The sequence below is a fragment of the Salmo salar genome, chromosome ssa12, assembly GCF_905237065.1.
Source record: "Salmo salar chromosome ssa12, Ssal_v3.1, whole genome shotgun sequence".
Classification (NCBI taxonomy): domain Eukaryota; kingdom Metazoa; phylum Chordata; class Actinopteri; order Salmoniformes; family Salmonidae; genus Salmo; species Salmo salar.
This window is the reverse complement of record NC_059453.1, coordinates 94,303,132-94,318,869: the sequence shown is the minus strand read 5'-3', so window position 1 is coordinate 94,318,869 and position 15,738 is coordinate 94,303,132. Positions and strand designations below refer to the sequence as shown.

Sequence of the window (15,738 nt, the reverse complement as noted above, 5' to 3'; positions counted from 1 at the left end):
CCTAATTCCCCAACCTCTCTCCCCAAGTAGGTTCAAATATCTTTCCCTATCTTTTGATATTGTGTTTAAAAGGTTAAAACGCATCAAATCAGTGCATATTTGTACCTTGTCTCTTCGGGGATTCTATCCGACGCTCTAACCACTAGGCTACCTGTTTCCCCAAATGGTTATATACAGAGCTACAAAGGTTTGTCCAAAAATATTTGGGTATAATATTGATCTAGAAATAGTTTTTCGACAAACCTTTGTAGCTCTGTATATAACCATATTTGGGTATAATATTGATCTAGAAATAGTTTTTTTCATTCAAATTTTGTGATCTTGTTTTTTTTTAAATGGTCGAACTGATAAACTAAACGAAAAAAATTCTCAAAGACTTTATATAATTTACCTTCACAATATGCTCATAGCCTGGCTCAAAGCACGCAGCAAACATATTTAAAGTTATCAGACAGTAAACACAGCAAAGTTATCACACAGTAAACTTTTCAGCAAACTCACCAGACACTCTTTTGTTGATAGTGATTCCTGAAGATGAGTTATTCCACTCCAAATTTACCGCAGACAGCCTACTGATACAGAGCGACAGAAACGGACTGCTGGAAGCGTTGAAAAAGCGAAGTGAGGTGAGATGTCTCCACATTGTCCCCCGGTTCCACACGTTATAAACAAACTCCGCATGCTGGTCTGGGAAGGCCACTCCTCCAATAGTCTATTACAGTCCATGCTCCTGCGCTTCCCAGCCCCTCCCGCTCTCTCGACAATAACATATCTGCTCACTTCACTCATGACGCACACCGGGTGGGAACAAAGTGTTCGTGCAGGTGTATCTATTCCACCATGATACAGTATTGGTTTGTTAATATAACAACGGGAATTGACGAGTAATTTGCTTTATACAGCAAGTTATCCCACCCTTCCAGTTCCAAATGATGAAAAAAAAATACAAATATTCAAAAATCATAGGTTTTTTTTATTATAAAAATACAGGTTATAGAAAAGTTGTTTTATTTTGCATATAGGTTGTAAGGTGCATGTATTAAAATTCAGATGTATATAAAAACATTTAATTGATTACAATTAGAAACACACAGGCAACACCTCTCTTACTCTGAGCTTAGACTTACTTCAGTGGATGATCCAAAACCATAGAAACAGATCGACTAGATTCTCCATAGAATTAAAATGATTCTGCGTCTCATTCTATGTCTACAGTTCCATCTCTATGATCAAAACTGGAGAGGCCACAGAGGTACAGACAAACATAACAAAATTCAGAATAAAATATTCCATTATCCAACTTCATATACTTTGGATATCATTGTTATAATATAGCATATACTTTCAATTCAATTGTGTGATGGAAAATCAGTGGTTAGAATGGCTGAAATGAACAGGCACTGGTTTTACATTGAGTTCAAAAATGTCTAGCACCCTTTTGAGTAAAAAAATTACAAATGTAAAAATGTCAGGATAGACTTTTGTTTATACAGAATCAAAAAGATGGTAGTTACACATTTCTAGAATACTGTAGACATTCCTTATCTCATTGATTATATGACAACAATAAGTAAAGTATATTGTAATGACTATAAAATATTCATTAAAAAAAAGGACAGGACTACCATTACATTATCATGAGATGTTTGCTTTTATAATATAACACAGGCGGAAGGATATTTAGGAGTGAAAACCTTATTCTCGAGACCGTAAACAAAGTAGTCGTAGTCTTTTCCACTGTAGGAATAGAAGGCGTGAGTGATGGGAACCAACTCAATGGTTTGACGCTGTGAAGAAATAGAAACATTTGAGTAGATATTACTACACATGATCAAAAGAGCCTCCTCAATCCAGGGAGGCTCTGTTATATTTATGTCAGTGCTGGCCTCTAGTGGCCGTTAAAGACAATCGCATTTTTAAAAAGGCAGAAAGGACGCAGTTGAACGGTAAAGAAACGGGCCGCTACGGACCTCAGGTGGGGCACGGCAGGAGGGGAGAAGTCCGTTCAGGAGTATTACAACATGGACTCAGGCTGAGATACCCTTTTCACACTATCATCCTAACTGGGTTGACTCCAGAAACTATGCTGGAAAAGTAATCAGGCTAGCTCAGTACGGCTTGGTCTGACTCGGCTTGGTTAGGTTCAGTTCAGTATTGTGAAAAGCCCTAGAGAAGACTCACTGGCTGCAGGATGCGACTGACAGAGGAGAGGACGAAGGAAGAAAGAAAGAATGCAGTTGAATAGTATTGGGACAGAACCCTTACAGGTGTGACTCATATTGCAGGATTCTACTGACAGAGTAGGAAAGAAGGAAAGGAAAGATGGAAGAAAGCAGTTGAGTAGTATTGGTACAGAACCCTTACAGGGATGTCTCACATGTTGCAGGATTCTACTGACAGAGGAGAAAGGGAAGGAAGGAAGGAAGGAAAGAAGGAAGGAATGAAGGAAAGAAGGAAAGCAGGAGTATTAGGAAAAGTCCCTCATAGGGCTGAAAGACTAGAAGAACACCTGTTGTAGGATACGACTGACAGGGGAGAGGGAGGGAGGGAGGGAGAGAGAGAGAGAGAGAGAGAGAGAGAGAGAGAGGGAGGGAGGGAGGGAGGGAGGGAGGGAGGGAGGGAGGGAGGGAGGGAGGGAGGGAGCGATTCACGAGTATTGGACCAGGACACCAGCTATAGGCCCAGAGATAAATAGGATGGGTATTGGACCAGGACACCAGCTATAGGCCCAGAGATAACTAGGATGGGTATTGGACCAGGACCCCAGCTATAGGCCCCTAGGATGGGTATTGGACCAGGACACCAGCTATAGGCCCAGAGATAACTAGGATGGGTATTGGACCAGGACCCCAGCTATAGGCCCAGAGATAACTAGGATGGGTATTGGACCAGGACCCCAGCTATAGGCCCAGAGATAACTAGGATGGGTATTGGACCAGGACCCCAGCTATAGGCCCAGAGATAACTAGGATGGGTATTGGACCAGGACACCAGCTATAGGCCCAGAGATAACTCACCTGTGTAGGATGGGTATTGGACCAGGACCCCAGCTATAGGCCCAGAGATAACTAGGATGGGTATTGGACCAGGACCCCAGCTATAGGCCCAGAGATAACTACGTTAGGATGGGTATTGGACCAGGACACCAGCTATAGGCCCAGAGATAACTCACCTGTTGTAGGATGGGTATTGGACCAGGACACCAGCTATAGGCCCAGAGATAACTAGGATGGGTATTGGACCAGGACACCAGCTATAGGCCCAGAGATAACTAGGATGGGTATTGGACCAGGACACCAGCTATAGGCCCAGAGATAACTAGGATGGGTATTGGACCAGGACCCCAGCTATAGGCCCAGAGATAACTAGGATGGGTATTGGACCAGGACCCCAGCTATAGGCCCAGAGATAACTCACCTGTTGTAGGATGGGTATTGGACCAGGACCCCAGCTATAGGCCCAGAGATAACTAGGATGGGTATTGGACCAGGACCCCAGCTATAGGCCCAGAGATAACTAGGATGGGTATTGGACCAGGACCCCAGCTATAGGCCCAGAGATAACTAGGATGGGTATTGGACCAGGACCCCAGCTATAGGCCCAGAGATAACTCACCTGTTAGGATGGGTATTGGACCAGGACCCCAGCTATAGGCCCAGAGATAACTAGGATGGGTATTGGACCAGGACCCCAGCTATAGGCCCAGAGATAACTAGGATGGGTATTGGACCAGGACCCCAGCTATAGGCCCAGAGATAACTCACCTGTTGTAGGATGGGTATTGGACCAGGACACCAGCTATAGGCCCAGAGATAACTAGGATGGGTATTGGACCAGGACCCCAGCTATAGGCCCAGAGATAACTAGGATGGGTATTGGACCAGGACCCCAGCTATAGGCCCAGAGATAACTAGGATGGGTATTGGACCAGGACACCAGCTATAGGCCCAGAGATAACTAGGATGGGTATTGGACCAGGACCCCAGCTATAGGCCCAGAGATAACTAGGATGGGTATTGGACCAGGACCCCAGCTATAGGCCCAGAGATAACTCACCTGTGTAGGATGGGTATTGGACCAGGACCCCAGCTATAGGCCCAGAGATAACTAGGATGGGTATTGGACCAGGACCCCAGCTATAGGCCCAGAGATAACTAGGATGGGTATTGGACCAGGACCCCAGCTATAGGCCCAGAGATAACTCACGTAGGATGGGTATTGGACCAGGACACCAGCTATAGGCCCAGAGATAACTAGGATGGGTATTGGACCAGGACCCCAGCTATAGGCCCAGAGATAACTAGGATGGGTATTGGACCAGGACCCCAGCTATAGGCCCAGAGATAACTAGGATGGGTATTGGACCAGGACCCCAGCTATAGGCCCAGAGATAACTCACCTGTTGTAGGATGGGTATTGGACCAGGACCCCAGCTATAGGCCCAGAGATAACTAGGATGGGTATTGGACCAGGACCCCAGCTATAGGCCCAGAGATAACTAGGATGGGTATTGGACCAGGACCCCAGCTATAGGCCCAGAGATAACTAGGATGGGTATTGGACCAGGACCCCAGCTATAGGCCCAGAGATAACCCAGGATGGGTATTGGACCAGGACCCCAGCTATAGGCCCAGAGATAACTAGGATGAGTATTGGACCAGGACCCCAGCTATAGGCCCAGAGATAACTAGGATGGGTATTGGACCAGGACACCAGCTATAGGCCCAGAGATAACTAGGATGGGTATTGGACCAGGACACCAGCTATAGGCCCAGAGATAACCACCTTTAGGATGGGTATTGGACCAGGACACCAGCTATAGGCCCAGAGATAACTAGGATGGGTATTGGACCAGGACCCCAGCTATAGGCCCAGAGATAACTAGGATGGGTATTGGACCAGGACCCCAGCTATAGGCCCAGAGATAACTAGGATGGGTATTGGACCAGGACCCCAGCTATAGGCCCAGAGATAACTAGGATGGGTATTGGACCAGGACCCCAGCTATAGGCCCAGAGATAACTTAGGATGGGTATTGGACCAGGACCCCAGCTATAGGCCCAGAGATAACTACCTGTAGGATGGGTATTGGACCAGGACCCCAGCTATAGGCCCAGAGATAACTAGGATGGGTATTGGACCAGGACCCCAGCTATAGGCCCAGAGATAACTAGGATGGGTATTGGACCAGGACACCAGCTATAGGCCCAGAGATAACTAGGATGGGTATTGGACCAGGACCCCAGCTATAGGCCCAGAGATAACTAGGATGGGTATTGGACCAGGACCCCAGCTATAGGCCCAGAGATAACTCACCTGTTGTAGGATGGGTATTGGACCAGGACCCCAGCTATAGGCCCAGAGATAACTAGGATGGGTATTGGACCAGGACCCCAGCTATAGGCCCAGAGATAACTTACCTGTTGTAGGATGGGTATTGGACCAGGACCCCAGCTATAGGCCCAGAGATAACTCACCTGTTGTAGGATGGGTATTGGACCAGGACCCCAGCTATAGGCCCAGAGATAACTCACCTGTTGTAGGATGCGACAGGGAACCTGCTGTGGTGAGAACCTGCTGTGGTGTTCCTGAGACGCCTTCCTGGAGGCATCACAGATCTCCTGGTCAGGGAAACCCACGATGGGGTACACCTGGGGGAATGGGCCCGGTGAGGTTAGAACATGATAACATAACACCACAGTGACAAACATGTAGCCAACCTCTCTCTATCATGGTCACGTACAGATCTGGGATCTGTTTAACACATCTTTACAGCACCCTACTCGGGTAAAATAAAATAGATCTTTACCAGAATACTTTCATCAACGAAGAACGCGTCCCCAGACACCTTCTCAAACTTCTTAAGAGGGAACTCAGGTAGCCGGTCCGGTACGAACTCAAACACGTGGTTCTTCCTGCAGGATAAAGCAGGACCAGGATGCTTCTGTTCAGTGTTTCCCCTATATTCATTTACCAGCTGCCATGATGTAATATGATGGAATCATTTGTTTCTATATTTTTCTATATATATTTTTTTTGCTGAGACGCTCTTAAATGGATAGTCGTTGGCTCAATGACTGGAAGTCTATGGGAAATAGCTAGCATGTAATTGAGCTAATCCATTGCCACCACTGCTGAAATAAATCTTAGGGGAATCACTGCTTCTGTTGACTTAAGAGGTTACACAATAGTACAGGTTATACAAATACTGTTCAGCAGGACAATAACATGAACTGTTTGTTCAGCTTGTGAAATGACTCTTCTGTTCAGTTCTGCAGGACAATAACATGAACTGTTTGTTCAGCTTGTATTATGACTCTTCTGTTCAGTTCAGCAGGACAATAACATTAACTGTTTGTTCAGCTTGTATTATGACTCTTCTGTTCAGTTCAGCAGGACAATAACATGAACTGTTTGTTCAGCTTGTGATATGACTCTTCTGTTCAGTTCAGCAGGACAATAACATGAACTGTTTGTTCAGCTTGTAATATGACTCGTGTTCTGTACACAGAAAGTGAGTCTAGTCCTGGACTTGCCTAAAGCGACTTATTGACAAGTCTGTCATAACTAAAGTAATTGTATTCTAAACTGGAGACCATGATTAGTTGATTACTGGAGTCAAGTGTCTATCAGCTGGGGTAATGGTGTGTCACCAATCAAGCCCCTGAGAACTGGAGTTTCCCATCCCTGCTTTTAAACAGCTCAGTCCAGTCAAGTCCAGCTCAGTCCAGCTCAGTCCAGTACCAGCTCAGTCCAGTACGATGTGACAGTGAGCTGAATGTAGTGCATCTCCAGATAGATCTGGGCATCGTTTCTCAGAACCTTTGTGGCGTTAAGATCATCATAATACCCTGACTACACCGCTTGTGTCGCGTGCGCGAGCGTTGCAAAATAAATGTAGAAATCTATATTATTCAATTATTGCAACCACACTGCTCACGTGCGCCAAAGAGCATCTGCGTTGCCAAGGGCTAAAATAGAAGTCAGTTCTATTTGTGACGCAGATCGCGCTGCAAGTCCTGCCTCTCCCATCTCCTCATTGGTTTATAGAAGCAGGTACCCACGTGGGTAACTGAAAGACAAACGAGGTTGGTGGCGGTAATGCACCTAATTTATGAAAGTTGCCAATCGCAATATAAAGTCCAGAGAAGAAAAAGCCTGTAAGGAGGAGAGATGATTAGAAATGATTCGGTTGACCGTTTTATGTGTGGATCAATTGTCGGAGTAGAGGACCTTGTGCATTTAAGGTTAAATAACAACTCAATGTTTATATCCCAGGACAAATTAGCTAGCAACAGCAAGCTAGCTAAATAGGACAAATTAGCTAGCAAGTGCAAGCTAGCTAGCTAAATTGCCATAAATGTTTATTGCTTTTCGACCTGTCCCCAAATTAATGTAATTGGTTCAGAGTTTGTTTTGATATTTTAACCTGCGTGTCACGATCGCGTTTGGTGAAGGGGGGCAAAACACATTTATGCACGATGGCGCAGGATGGCGCACGAGCGCAGCCATCGTGCATACATTTATTTTGTCCCCCCACAACTGAGATGACTGCATTACAATAAACAGTACATCGGCTACATGGGGCAACAAGCCTATTTCAATCATATGGAGTTATACTGTATTTTACAAATAGGCTAGTCCTACTGCCTGTCATTTATTTGCCACCATGTGCTTCCTCATCAGCTTTCTCCATTCAATTCTAATGTTACGATTTTAATGGAGAACGCTGATCTGAGAACAGCGCTGCTTTTTCTTTAGATTCTATCAGTGACGCTCACCAACGACGTGGTGAGCGTTCTCTCCGTGTGGTGTTTTGGGACACGCATTGTGACATCTTTCTTGACGTTATTAAAGAACCGACGCATTGTGACATCTTTCTTGACGTTATTAAAGGACCGACGCATTGTGACATCTTTCTTGACGTTATTAAAGGACCGACGCATTGTGACATCTTTCTTGACGTTATTAAAGAACCGACACATTGTGACATCTTTCTTGACGTTATTAAAGAACCGACGCATTGTGACATCTTTCTTGACGTTATTAAAGAACCGACGCATTGTTAAAAACACATGTAGGCTTAGCTTCCATCGGGGAAACCGGGCTGAGTTCAGTACCATGTGATGGTGAGCTGAATGAAGTGCATCAGGTTTCTGTTGCCCTGGCAGGTGGGGCAGGTCTTGTGTCCGTGTCCATGGCAAAACGTGCATCTAGAGGAGAGATATCAATCAATCAATTAGCCTACCAATCAATCAGTCAACAAATGAATAAATTATGTCCATGGCAGAATATACACCTGGAGGAGAGACATTAATAAATCAATTAGCCAACCAATCAACAGGAAGTACATCTGGAGGAGAAAACTGGAACAAAGGAGAGTTTTAATCATCAAAACTCAAGTAGATATAATCAATCAATCACTAAATAAATCACTTAATCATTATTGATACAATACAAGTTGTACCTCAGATGCTGGTGCTGTCCTATTAATTAACATGAAATAAAATGACATTACATTTCCAGCTAATGCCTCGTTGCGGTAGACATTATGTTAAACTAGTTTTTTTGATATTGTGAAAAGAGATTGTGAGTGTAGCATAGTGATGAGGAAGCTCTTCTCTGTCTTGGCACTGCATTGGTAGAACTAGCACGGACTACATAGAGCTACTCTATTGAAGAGAAATGTACTTACTATGAATGTGATATGTGGCCATTTCACCTAGCTATCTTCAGATGAATGCGCTAACTGTAAGTCGCTCTGGATAAGAGCTTCTGCTCAATGTAAAATATACTGTAAATGTAGGTGTCCTGCACCTCTTCCTTCCCCTCCCCTGGCAGCTGGAACATCTGTTGTTGCCGACCCTGTTGTTACGTCCATGTCCTGTTGTCCTGCGCCCATGTCCGTGGCAGAACGGACATCGCCTCTGAAACAGGGGACAGTCTATTAATACCTCTGAAACAGGGGACAGTCTATTAATGCCTCTGAAACAGGGGACAGTCTATTAATACCTCTGAAACAGGGGACAGTCTATTAATACCTCTGAAACAGGGGACAGTCTATTAATACCTCTGAAACAGGGGACAGTCTATTAATACCTCTGAAACAAGGCCAAGAGGTTTCCCTGACAACACGTCCAGACCAGAAATAACTCTGCACCCTGGTAGTTATAACCTACGGTGTGATTCTCGGACATAGAGAATCTGCATTGAGAAGGCTTTTTAGTCGGGATAGGCTTTAATTTATGTACAGAAAACCATCCCTTTAACTTGCTGGTCAGGTCGCGTTGCTCAGGAAAAAAAAAATCCTGGGCCTCCTTGACTAAAATGTCTAAAGAGAAGCGAGAGAGAGAGGGAATGTAAATAAGGAGAGAGAAGTTGCTACTCACATTCCCCCTCCCTGCACAGTGTGTGCAGCGCGTCCTTCCACAGCCATGGCATCGGTGACACGTCTGAAACAACCACAGCAGTAGTGAGGAGCGGAACACACACACACACACACACACACACACACACACACACACACACACACACACACACACACACACACACACACACGCACACACACGCACACACACACATCAAATGTCCACACACACACACACACACACACACATCATAGAAGGGCTAACAAATGATTAACACACACACACACACACACACACACACACACACACACACAACATAGAAGGGCTAACAAATGATTAACACACACACACACACACAACATAGAAGGGCTAACAAATGATTAACACACACACACACACACTATACAACAGAACTTTGGACTTGGAAAAATGTATAAATTACTGAAAAGCAGAGTTGATGTCATTACGAAAAAGTAGAGTTGATGTCATTACTGAAAAGAAGAGTTGATGTGTAGGATGTAAGACTCTTTCCTTTCAGGAGGTAATAACGTAGAAATACCTTTACAAAAGAGGAGTGAGGGACACGCACTTTCAGGATCACATCGATGTATCTCTGTGGCTGTTGCACCGGGACGTCCCACGGAGGGGGGCTCATCCCGTACTGAGGTCCATCTACCACCTGGCCTGAGAGATAGGAGGAAGAAACGCCATGGGATACCTCGCCTAGTTGCACATCTGTGTGTGCTCCAGTTAAGCCAACTCTGTTGTCATGCGTTGTTGTGCCATACAATAGATGCCATACACGTAGTGTATGGGTACAAACCGGAACTCACTCAGATATATGTGTGTATTTTGTAACTGACAACAAATATGTCCGTTTCTGACAAAACACCTTGTCTAGTTATTTGAAACAGACAAAAAGCTGTCCTGAGACAGTATGAAATTACCAGTAAATGGCTCCATCTCCCAGGCACTGGATCTGGACTCGGTATATGTCTCCAAACGATACTGCCAACAAGAGGTTTCATAAGAGATACTGCCAACAAGAGGTTTCATAAGAGATACTGCCAACAATAGATTTCATAAGAGATACTGCCAACAAGAGGTTTCATTAGTGATACTGCCAACTAGAGGTTTCATAAGAGATACTACCAACTAGAGGTTTCATAAGAGATACTGCCAACTAGAGGTTTCATAAGAGATACTGCCAACAAGAGGTTTCATAAGAGATACTGCCAACTAGAGGTTTCATAAGCGATACTGCCAACAAGAGGTTTCATAAGAGATACTGCCAACTAGAGCTTTCATTAGAGATACTACCAACAAGAGGTTTCATAAGAGATACTGCCAACAAGAGGTTTCATAAGAGATACTGCCAACTAGAGGTTTCATAAGAGATACTGCCAACTAGAGGTTTCATAAGAGATACTGCCAACTAGAGGTTTCATAAGAGATACTGCCAACTAGAGGTTTCATAAGAGAAAAATACGTCATCAGATACATCATCAAAGCACCCAACAGAACATTTTACTGTCTACACTCGGTTTGTTGTTTATAAAAAAACAAACATTTAATCGATTGTAATCAGAACTAAAGTTTTGTTGCTAAGGATTCCATGACGCGGTTAGTCTTTACGGCTGGGAGTGCAAGTTTGTGTTCCATTTTTTGGCGTGGATTCCGCGAGTGCTACCTGGCTGTACTACAGACACCTGTCGTCGTCGTGGGAAAGACTCATTGTTATCGTTTCGTAAAACAACTGGTTGCAGTAAAGAGCCAACCTGGATACTAAAGAGATCCTGAGGGAAATCGACGAGTACCAACAGCTTTAAACTATGGAGGAACAACATACTCCATCATGGAAAGATCCGACCACCTCACAAAAGAACTAACCCATAAAAAAAAAACTATTAATCTACAGACACGGACAATTTACTTACCATTGAGGTAGAGGCTAGTGCTCTGGCTGGAATCCATGCAACACTGGAAAAGTTGTGTGAGGAGGTAGCAGGGCTGAGGGGGAGTTTGGAGTTCAGCCAGAGTGAAATTCTCACGCTCCATAGAGAAAACAAGGCACTCACAGCCACGGTAAAAATCCACGATTCCAACATGGATTGTCTATTCAGGGAAAACAGGGTGATGAAGGAGTCGCTACTAGACATACAAAGTCGTAGCGTGAAAATCTATTTTTTTCTGGGATTCCTGATGACGCATCCAATAATCCTGAGGGTGCGATCAGAGAATTCATGCAATCCGCCTTGAAACTTCCTATAGAGACTGTAAATAAGGTGGCTTTCCACCGAGTACACAGACTTGGAGCGACAAGACCAAGGGTCCCCGACCGATCATCGCAATGTTTGAACACTACCAACAAAAGGAGCTGATCAAAAGCAGGGGAAGGAGCTTAAAGGAACCAAATTCAGTCTCAATGACCAGTTTCCAAGGGAGATAAACGAACGTTGTAAGAGACTGTGGCCGGTACAAAGACAACAAAGGGAGAAGGGTAAGCGTGCCTCTCTCATTGTGGACAAACTTTTTATAGATGGAAAGAAGAAAGTATGGGAACTGTAAAAATATCTGAACATTATGAAGTGGATATTTTTTTTATTTTACTAGGCAAGTCAGTTAAGAACAAATTCTAATTTACAATGACGGCCTAGGAACAGTGGGTTAACTGCCTTGTTCAGGGGCAGAACGACAGACTTTTACCTTGTCAGCTCGGGGATTTGAACTTGCAACCTTGCGGTTACTAGTCCAACGCTCTAACCACTAGGCTACCTGCCCCCCCTCTAACCACTAGGCTACCTGCCCCCCCTCTAACCACTAGGATACCTGTCTATCATGAATATTAAGGCTATACGCACTACATGTTACACACACAGACACTCAACCATGCAAATTGGCAGAGTTATTATTTATTTGGACATCACACATTATAGTCTTACTCTTATACAGACATTGTACACACTCTCACTAAATCACTTCCAATATCATCCACATCAACCTACTCAGATTTACTACACACAATATCTTGTCTCAATTTTCTAACATCTGTGGCATTGGCACACAGGCAAACAGGCAAGGGAATAAAACAAATATTGCTAGAACCTATTTCTTGAATTCTAAATATCAGACATTTGAAAGCTTTAGTTTTGACCGTCATAATACCTCTGATGGCAGTAACTTTACAAGCACTAATTATGGTCAATTTAGACTGAGAATAGTATCTAGTTATGGTAAGGGGTGAAATAAGTATAGCTAGTTATAATTGCAATGGTTTAGCAGATTATAAAAAAAGAAGTTCAGTCTTTACGTGGCTAAAAGAAAAGGAATATAACATATACTGTTTACAGGAAACTCACTCTACATCCTTAGATGAAGTTGCGTGGAAAAAGGAATGGGGTGTTGAAATAATTTTCTGTCATGGACAAAGGAACTCAAAAGGTGTGATGATATTAATTAACAAACATTTTGATCTGAATTTGCAAATAGTCAGGAATGATTAGAAGGAAGGTGGATCTTTTTTGAATATGAAAGTGGACGAAAAAGAGATTTGGCTCATTAATCTATAATGGTCCAAATCAGGATGATCCATACTGCTTTGAAAACCCCGTGCCCTTAAGGAAATCACAAATATTATGGACACATTAGAAATAGTGGATATTTGGAGACTAAAAAAACGTGACCTACTGAGATATACAAGGAGGAGACTTACTCAAGCTAGTCATCTTGACTGTTTCTTCTCTTTCTCTCTTGCATCAAAGGTTAAAAAAGTTTTAATAGGAGACAGAATGCGATCGGATCATCATCTAATTGGAATTCACAAAACTCTTATAAATTTTCCACGTGGACGGGGATATTGGAAATTTAATCAAAGTTTACTGGAGGACAACTTATTTTTAACTAAGACAAAATCATGTATAACTGAATTTTTCCAGTATAATATAGGTTCAGCAAATCCCCTTATTGTTCGGGATACCTTTAAAATGTACCTTCAGAGGTCATTCAATTCAATATTCTTCAATAATAAAAAAGCAGTTTCTGGCTAAAGAGACAAGACTAACAAGGGAAATCCATGAACTAATAGTACAGGTAGATAGCAATAAAAACGATACTACAGAGATACAAAATAAGTTAGAGGTGAAACAAAAAGAACTTCAGGAACTTATTCAAGAACGATCCATTGTAATCTATTACAAAAATAAAGCAAACTGGATGGAACGTGGAGAAAAATGCACAAAATTCTTCCTAAATCTCCAATACAAGAACGCTAACAAAAAGATTTTGCAGAAACTTGTTACTGAAGACGAAGTCATCTATGATTCTCCTAATTATTTTAGGCAGACGTTCTATTTTCCGTCTCATCCTCTCCCACTGAATGAAGATTACGGTGAGGAATTCTTTCCAAATAATATAAAAAATGTAAAATTAACAAATGTACAGAAAGATTAGTGCGATGGCCGAAATACAGACAAAGAACTTGAGGCTATTAAATCCTTTCAGTCCGGGAAAAACCCCAGGGCTTGATGGCATACCGGTAGATGTATATCAAGAATTGTTGATATACTAAAAGCTCCATTGTTAGATTGTTTTAACTACTCCTATAGAAATGGTAGTCTGTCAGGTACTCAGCAGGAAGGTCTGATTACTCTGTTATTAAAACAAGACCCAGATGGCAAATATAAAAGACCCAGTCTATCTAAAAAAAACTGGAGGCCCCTTTCACTTCAATGTTATGATGCAAAAATACTAGCAAAATGCACTCAGAATTAAAAAGGGTTTTACCAGGTATTGTTCATCCTGATCAGACAGGTTTTTTACATGGACGATACATTGGAGATAATATACGACAACTACCAGAAATAATAGAACATCATGAAACATATAAGACTGGATTTCATTTCAATTTCGGTGATTCTCTTATAAAATGGGTAAAAGAATAATGTATAGCAACCCCAGGTGTAATATAGTAAATAACGGCTACTTCTGAGAGAGAGTTTTGAATTGTCAAGAGGAGATAAACATGGGTGTCCTCTGTCGCCATCGAAATGCTAGCTACTAAAATCAGATCCAATAACAACATTAGAGGATTAGAAATCCAAGGCTTAAAAACAAAGGTGTCCATGTATGCCGATGACTCAAGTTTTATATTAAGTCGAAAGCTAGATCCCTGAAATGTCTCATTGAAGATCTAGATAACTTTACTGTACTCTCTGGACTAAAACTTAATTATGAGAAGTGTACAATATTACGTTTTGGATCTTTAAAATATACAACTTTCAAATTACCCTGCAGTTTACCTATAAAATGGTCTGATGGTGAAGTAGACATACTTGGTATTCATATAAAAAATATATATAAATAAGCTCTCCACAATGAATTTCAATAGAAAACTTGTAAAAATAGACAAGATCCTGCAACCATGGAGAGGTAAATACCTGTATTTATGGAAAAATTGCCCTGATTAACTCCTTAGTCATATCTCAGTTAACTCACTTACTTAAGGCGCTGCCTACTCCTGATGATTTGTTTTTCAAATCATATGAGCAAAAAATATTTAGCTTTATCTGGGAAGCTAAACCAGACAAAATAAAGGGTGCCTATCTATACAATGAATAGGGTGGGTTGAGATTATTAAATATAAACACTAAACCTCTCTCTAAAAGCTTCACTTATTCAAAGGTTTTACTTGAACCCTAAATGGTTCTCAAGCAGATTACTAAGAAAAGCTCATCCATTGTTTAAAAATGGCCTTTTTGCCTTTGTGTAGATTGCCATGCCTCATTTTCGAGTAATAGAAAATGATACTTTTTTCAAAGTATCTCTCTTTTTCAAACAAGCATTGCAAAGCTGGTTACAATTTCAATTTCATCCCCCTGAAGAAATAGAACAAATATTACAACAAATATTATGGCTCAACTCAAATGTGCTGGTTGATAAAATACCTGTAGGTGCTTGTACACATGTATATACACACACACACATACACACTCTCATTCAAATAAACACATACATGTTTTCTTCTGTCTCTTCCATTTTTCTCTTTAGTTCATGGTTGTTGGTGCATTGGGGGGGTTCTTGGGGGTGGCGAATGGATTTATTTGTATTTCTAATTTTAATTTTTATTCTGGGTAGGGGCTGTGGGAGGGGTCTCGAATGGTTGAGGGACAGCTATTGGGGAACTGTGGGGGCCGGGGGGGGGGATCTTGGAGGGTTCGGGTTCACATTTTTTGGCCTGGTGGGAGATCTGTCAACATGCCCTTGAGCAGGGCATTGACCCTGGATGCTTCTGTGTGTCGCTCTGAATGGGAATCTGTTGGATGACTGGTATGGTGTAGTTGTTGAGTGGCTTCACTGCAAGTATATTGTATGT

The 15,738-nt window shown here is 42.4% G+C and overlaps 2 protein-coding genes across 2 annotated transcripts in view; both read right to left on the bottom strand.

Moving 5' to 3' along the window:
- LOC106566214 (semaphorin-3D) overlaps positions 1 to 705 on the bottom strand; it is a 132,750-nt gene extending 132,045 nt beyond the window's left edge. The window contains exon 1 of the mRNA XM_014134089.2: positions 502 to 705. The gene's annotated coding sequence lies outside the window, so the exon portion shown is untranslated. The remainder of the gene's footprint in view (positions 1 to 501) is intronic.
- Positions 706 to 952: 247 nt separating this feature from the next.
- Positions 953 to 15,738, bottom strand: part of ssuh2.1 (ssu-2 homolog, tandem duplicate 1) — a 56,024-nt gene continuing 41,238 nt past the window's right edge. Inside the window, exons 5-12 of the mRNA XM_014134074.2 lie at positions 10,316 to 10,376; positions 9,928 to 10,052; positions 9,390 to 9,452; positions 8,818 to 8,927; positions 8,121 to 8,213; positions 5,810 to 5,915; positions 5,535 to 5,651; positions 953 to 1,787 (exon numbers count right to left, since the gene is read on the bottom strand). Coding sequence (XP_013989549.1) covers positions 1,653 to 1,787; positions 5,535 to 5,651; positions 5,810 to 5,915; positions 8,121 to 8,213; positions 8,818 to 8,927; positions 9,390 to 9,452; positions 9,928 to 10,052; positions 10,316 to 10,376 — 810 coding nt within the window. The 3' untranslated portion in view covers positions 953 to 1,652. The remainder of the gene's footprint in view (positions 1,788 to 5,534; positions 5,652 to 5,809; positions 5,916 to 8,120; positions 8,214 to 8,817; positions 8,928 to 9,389; positions 9,453 to 9,927; positions 10,053 to 10,315; positions 10,377 to 15,738) is intronic.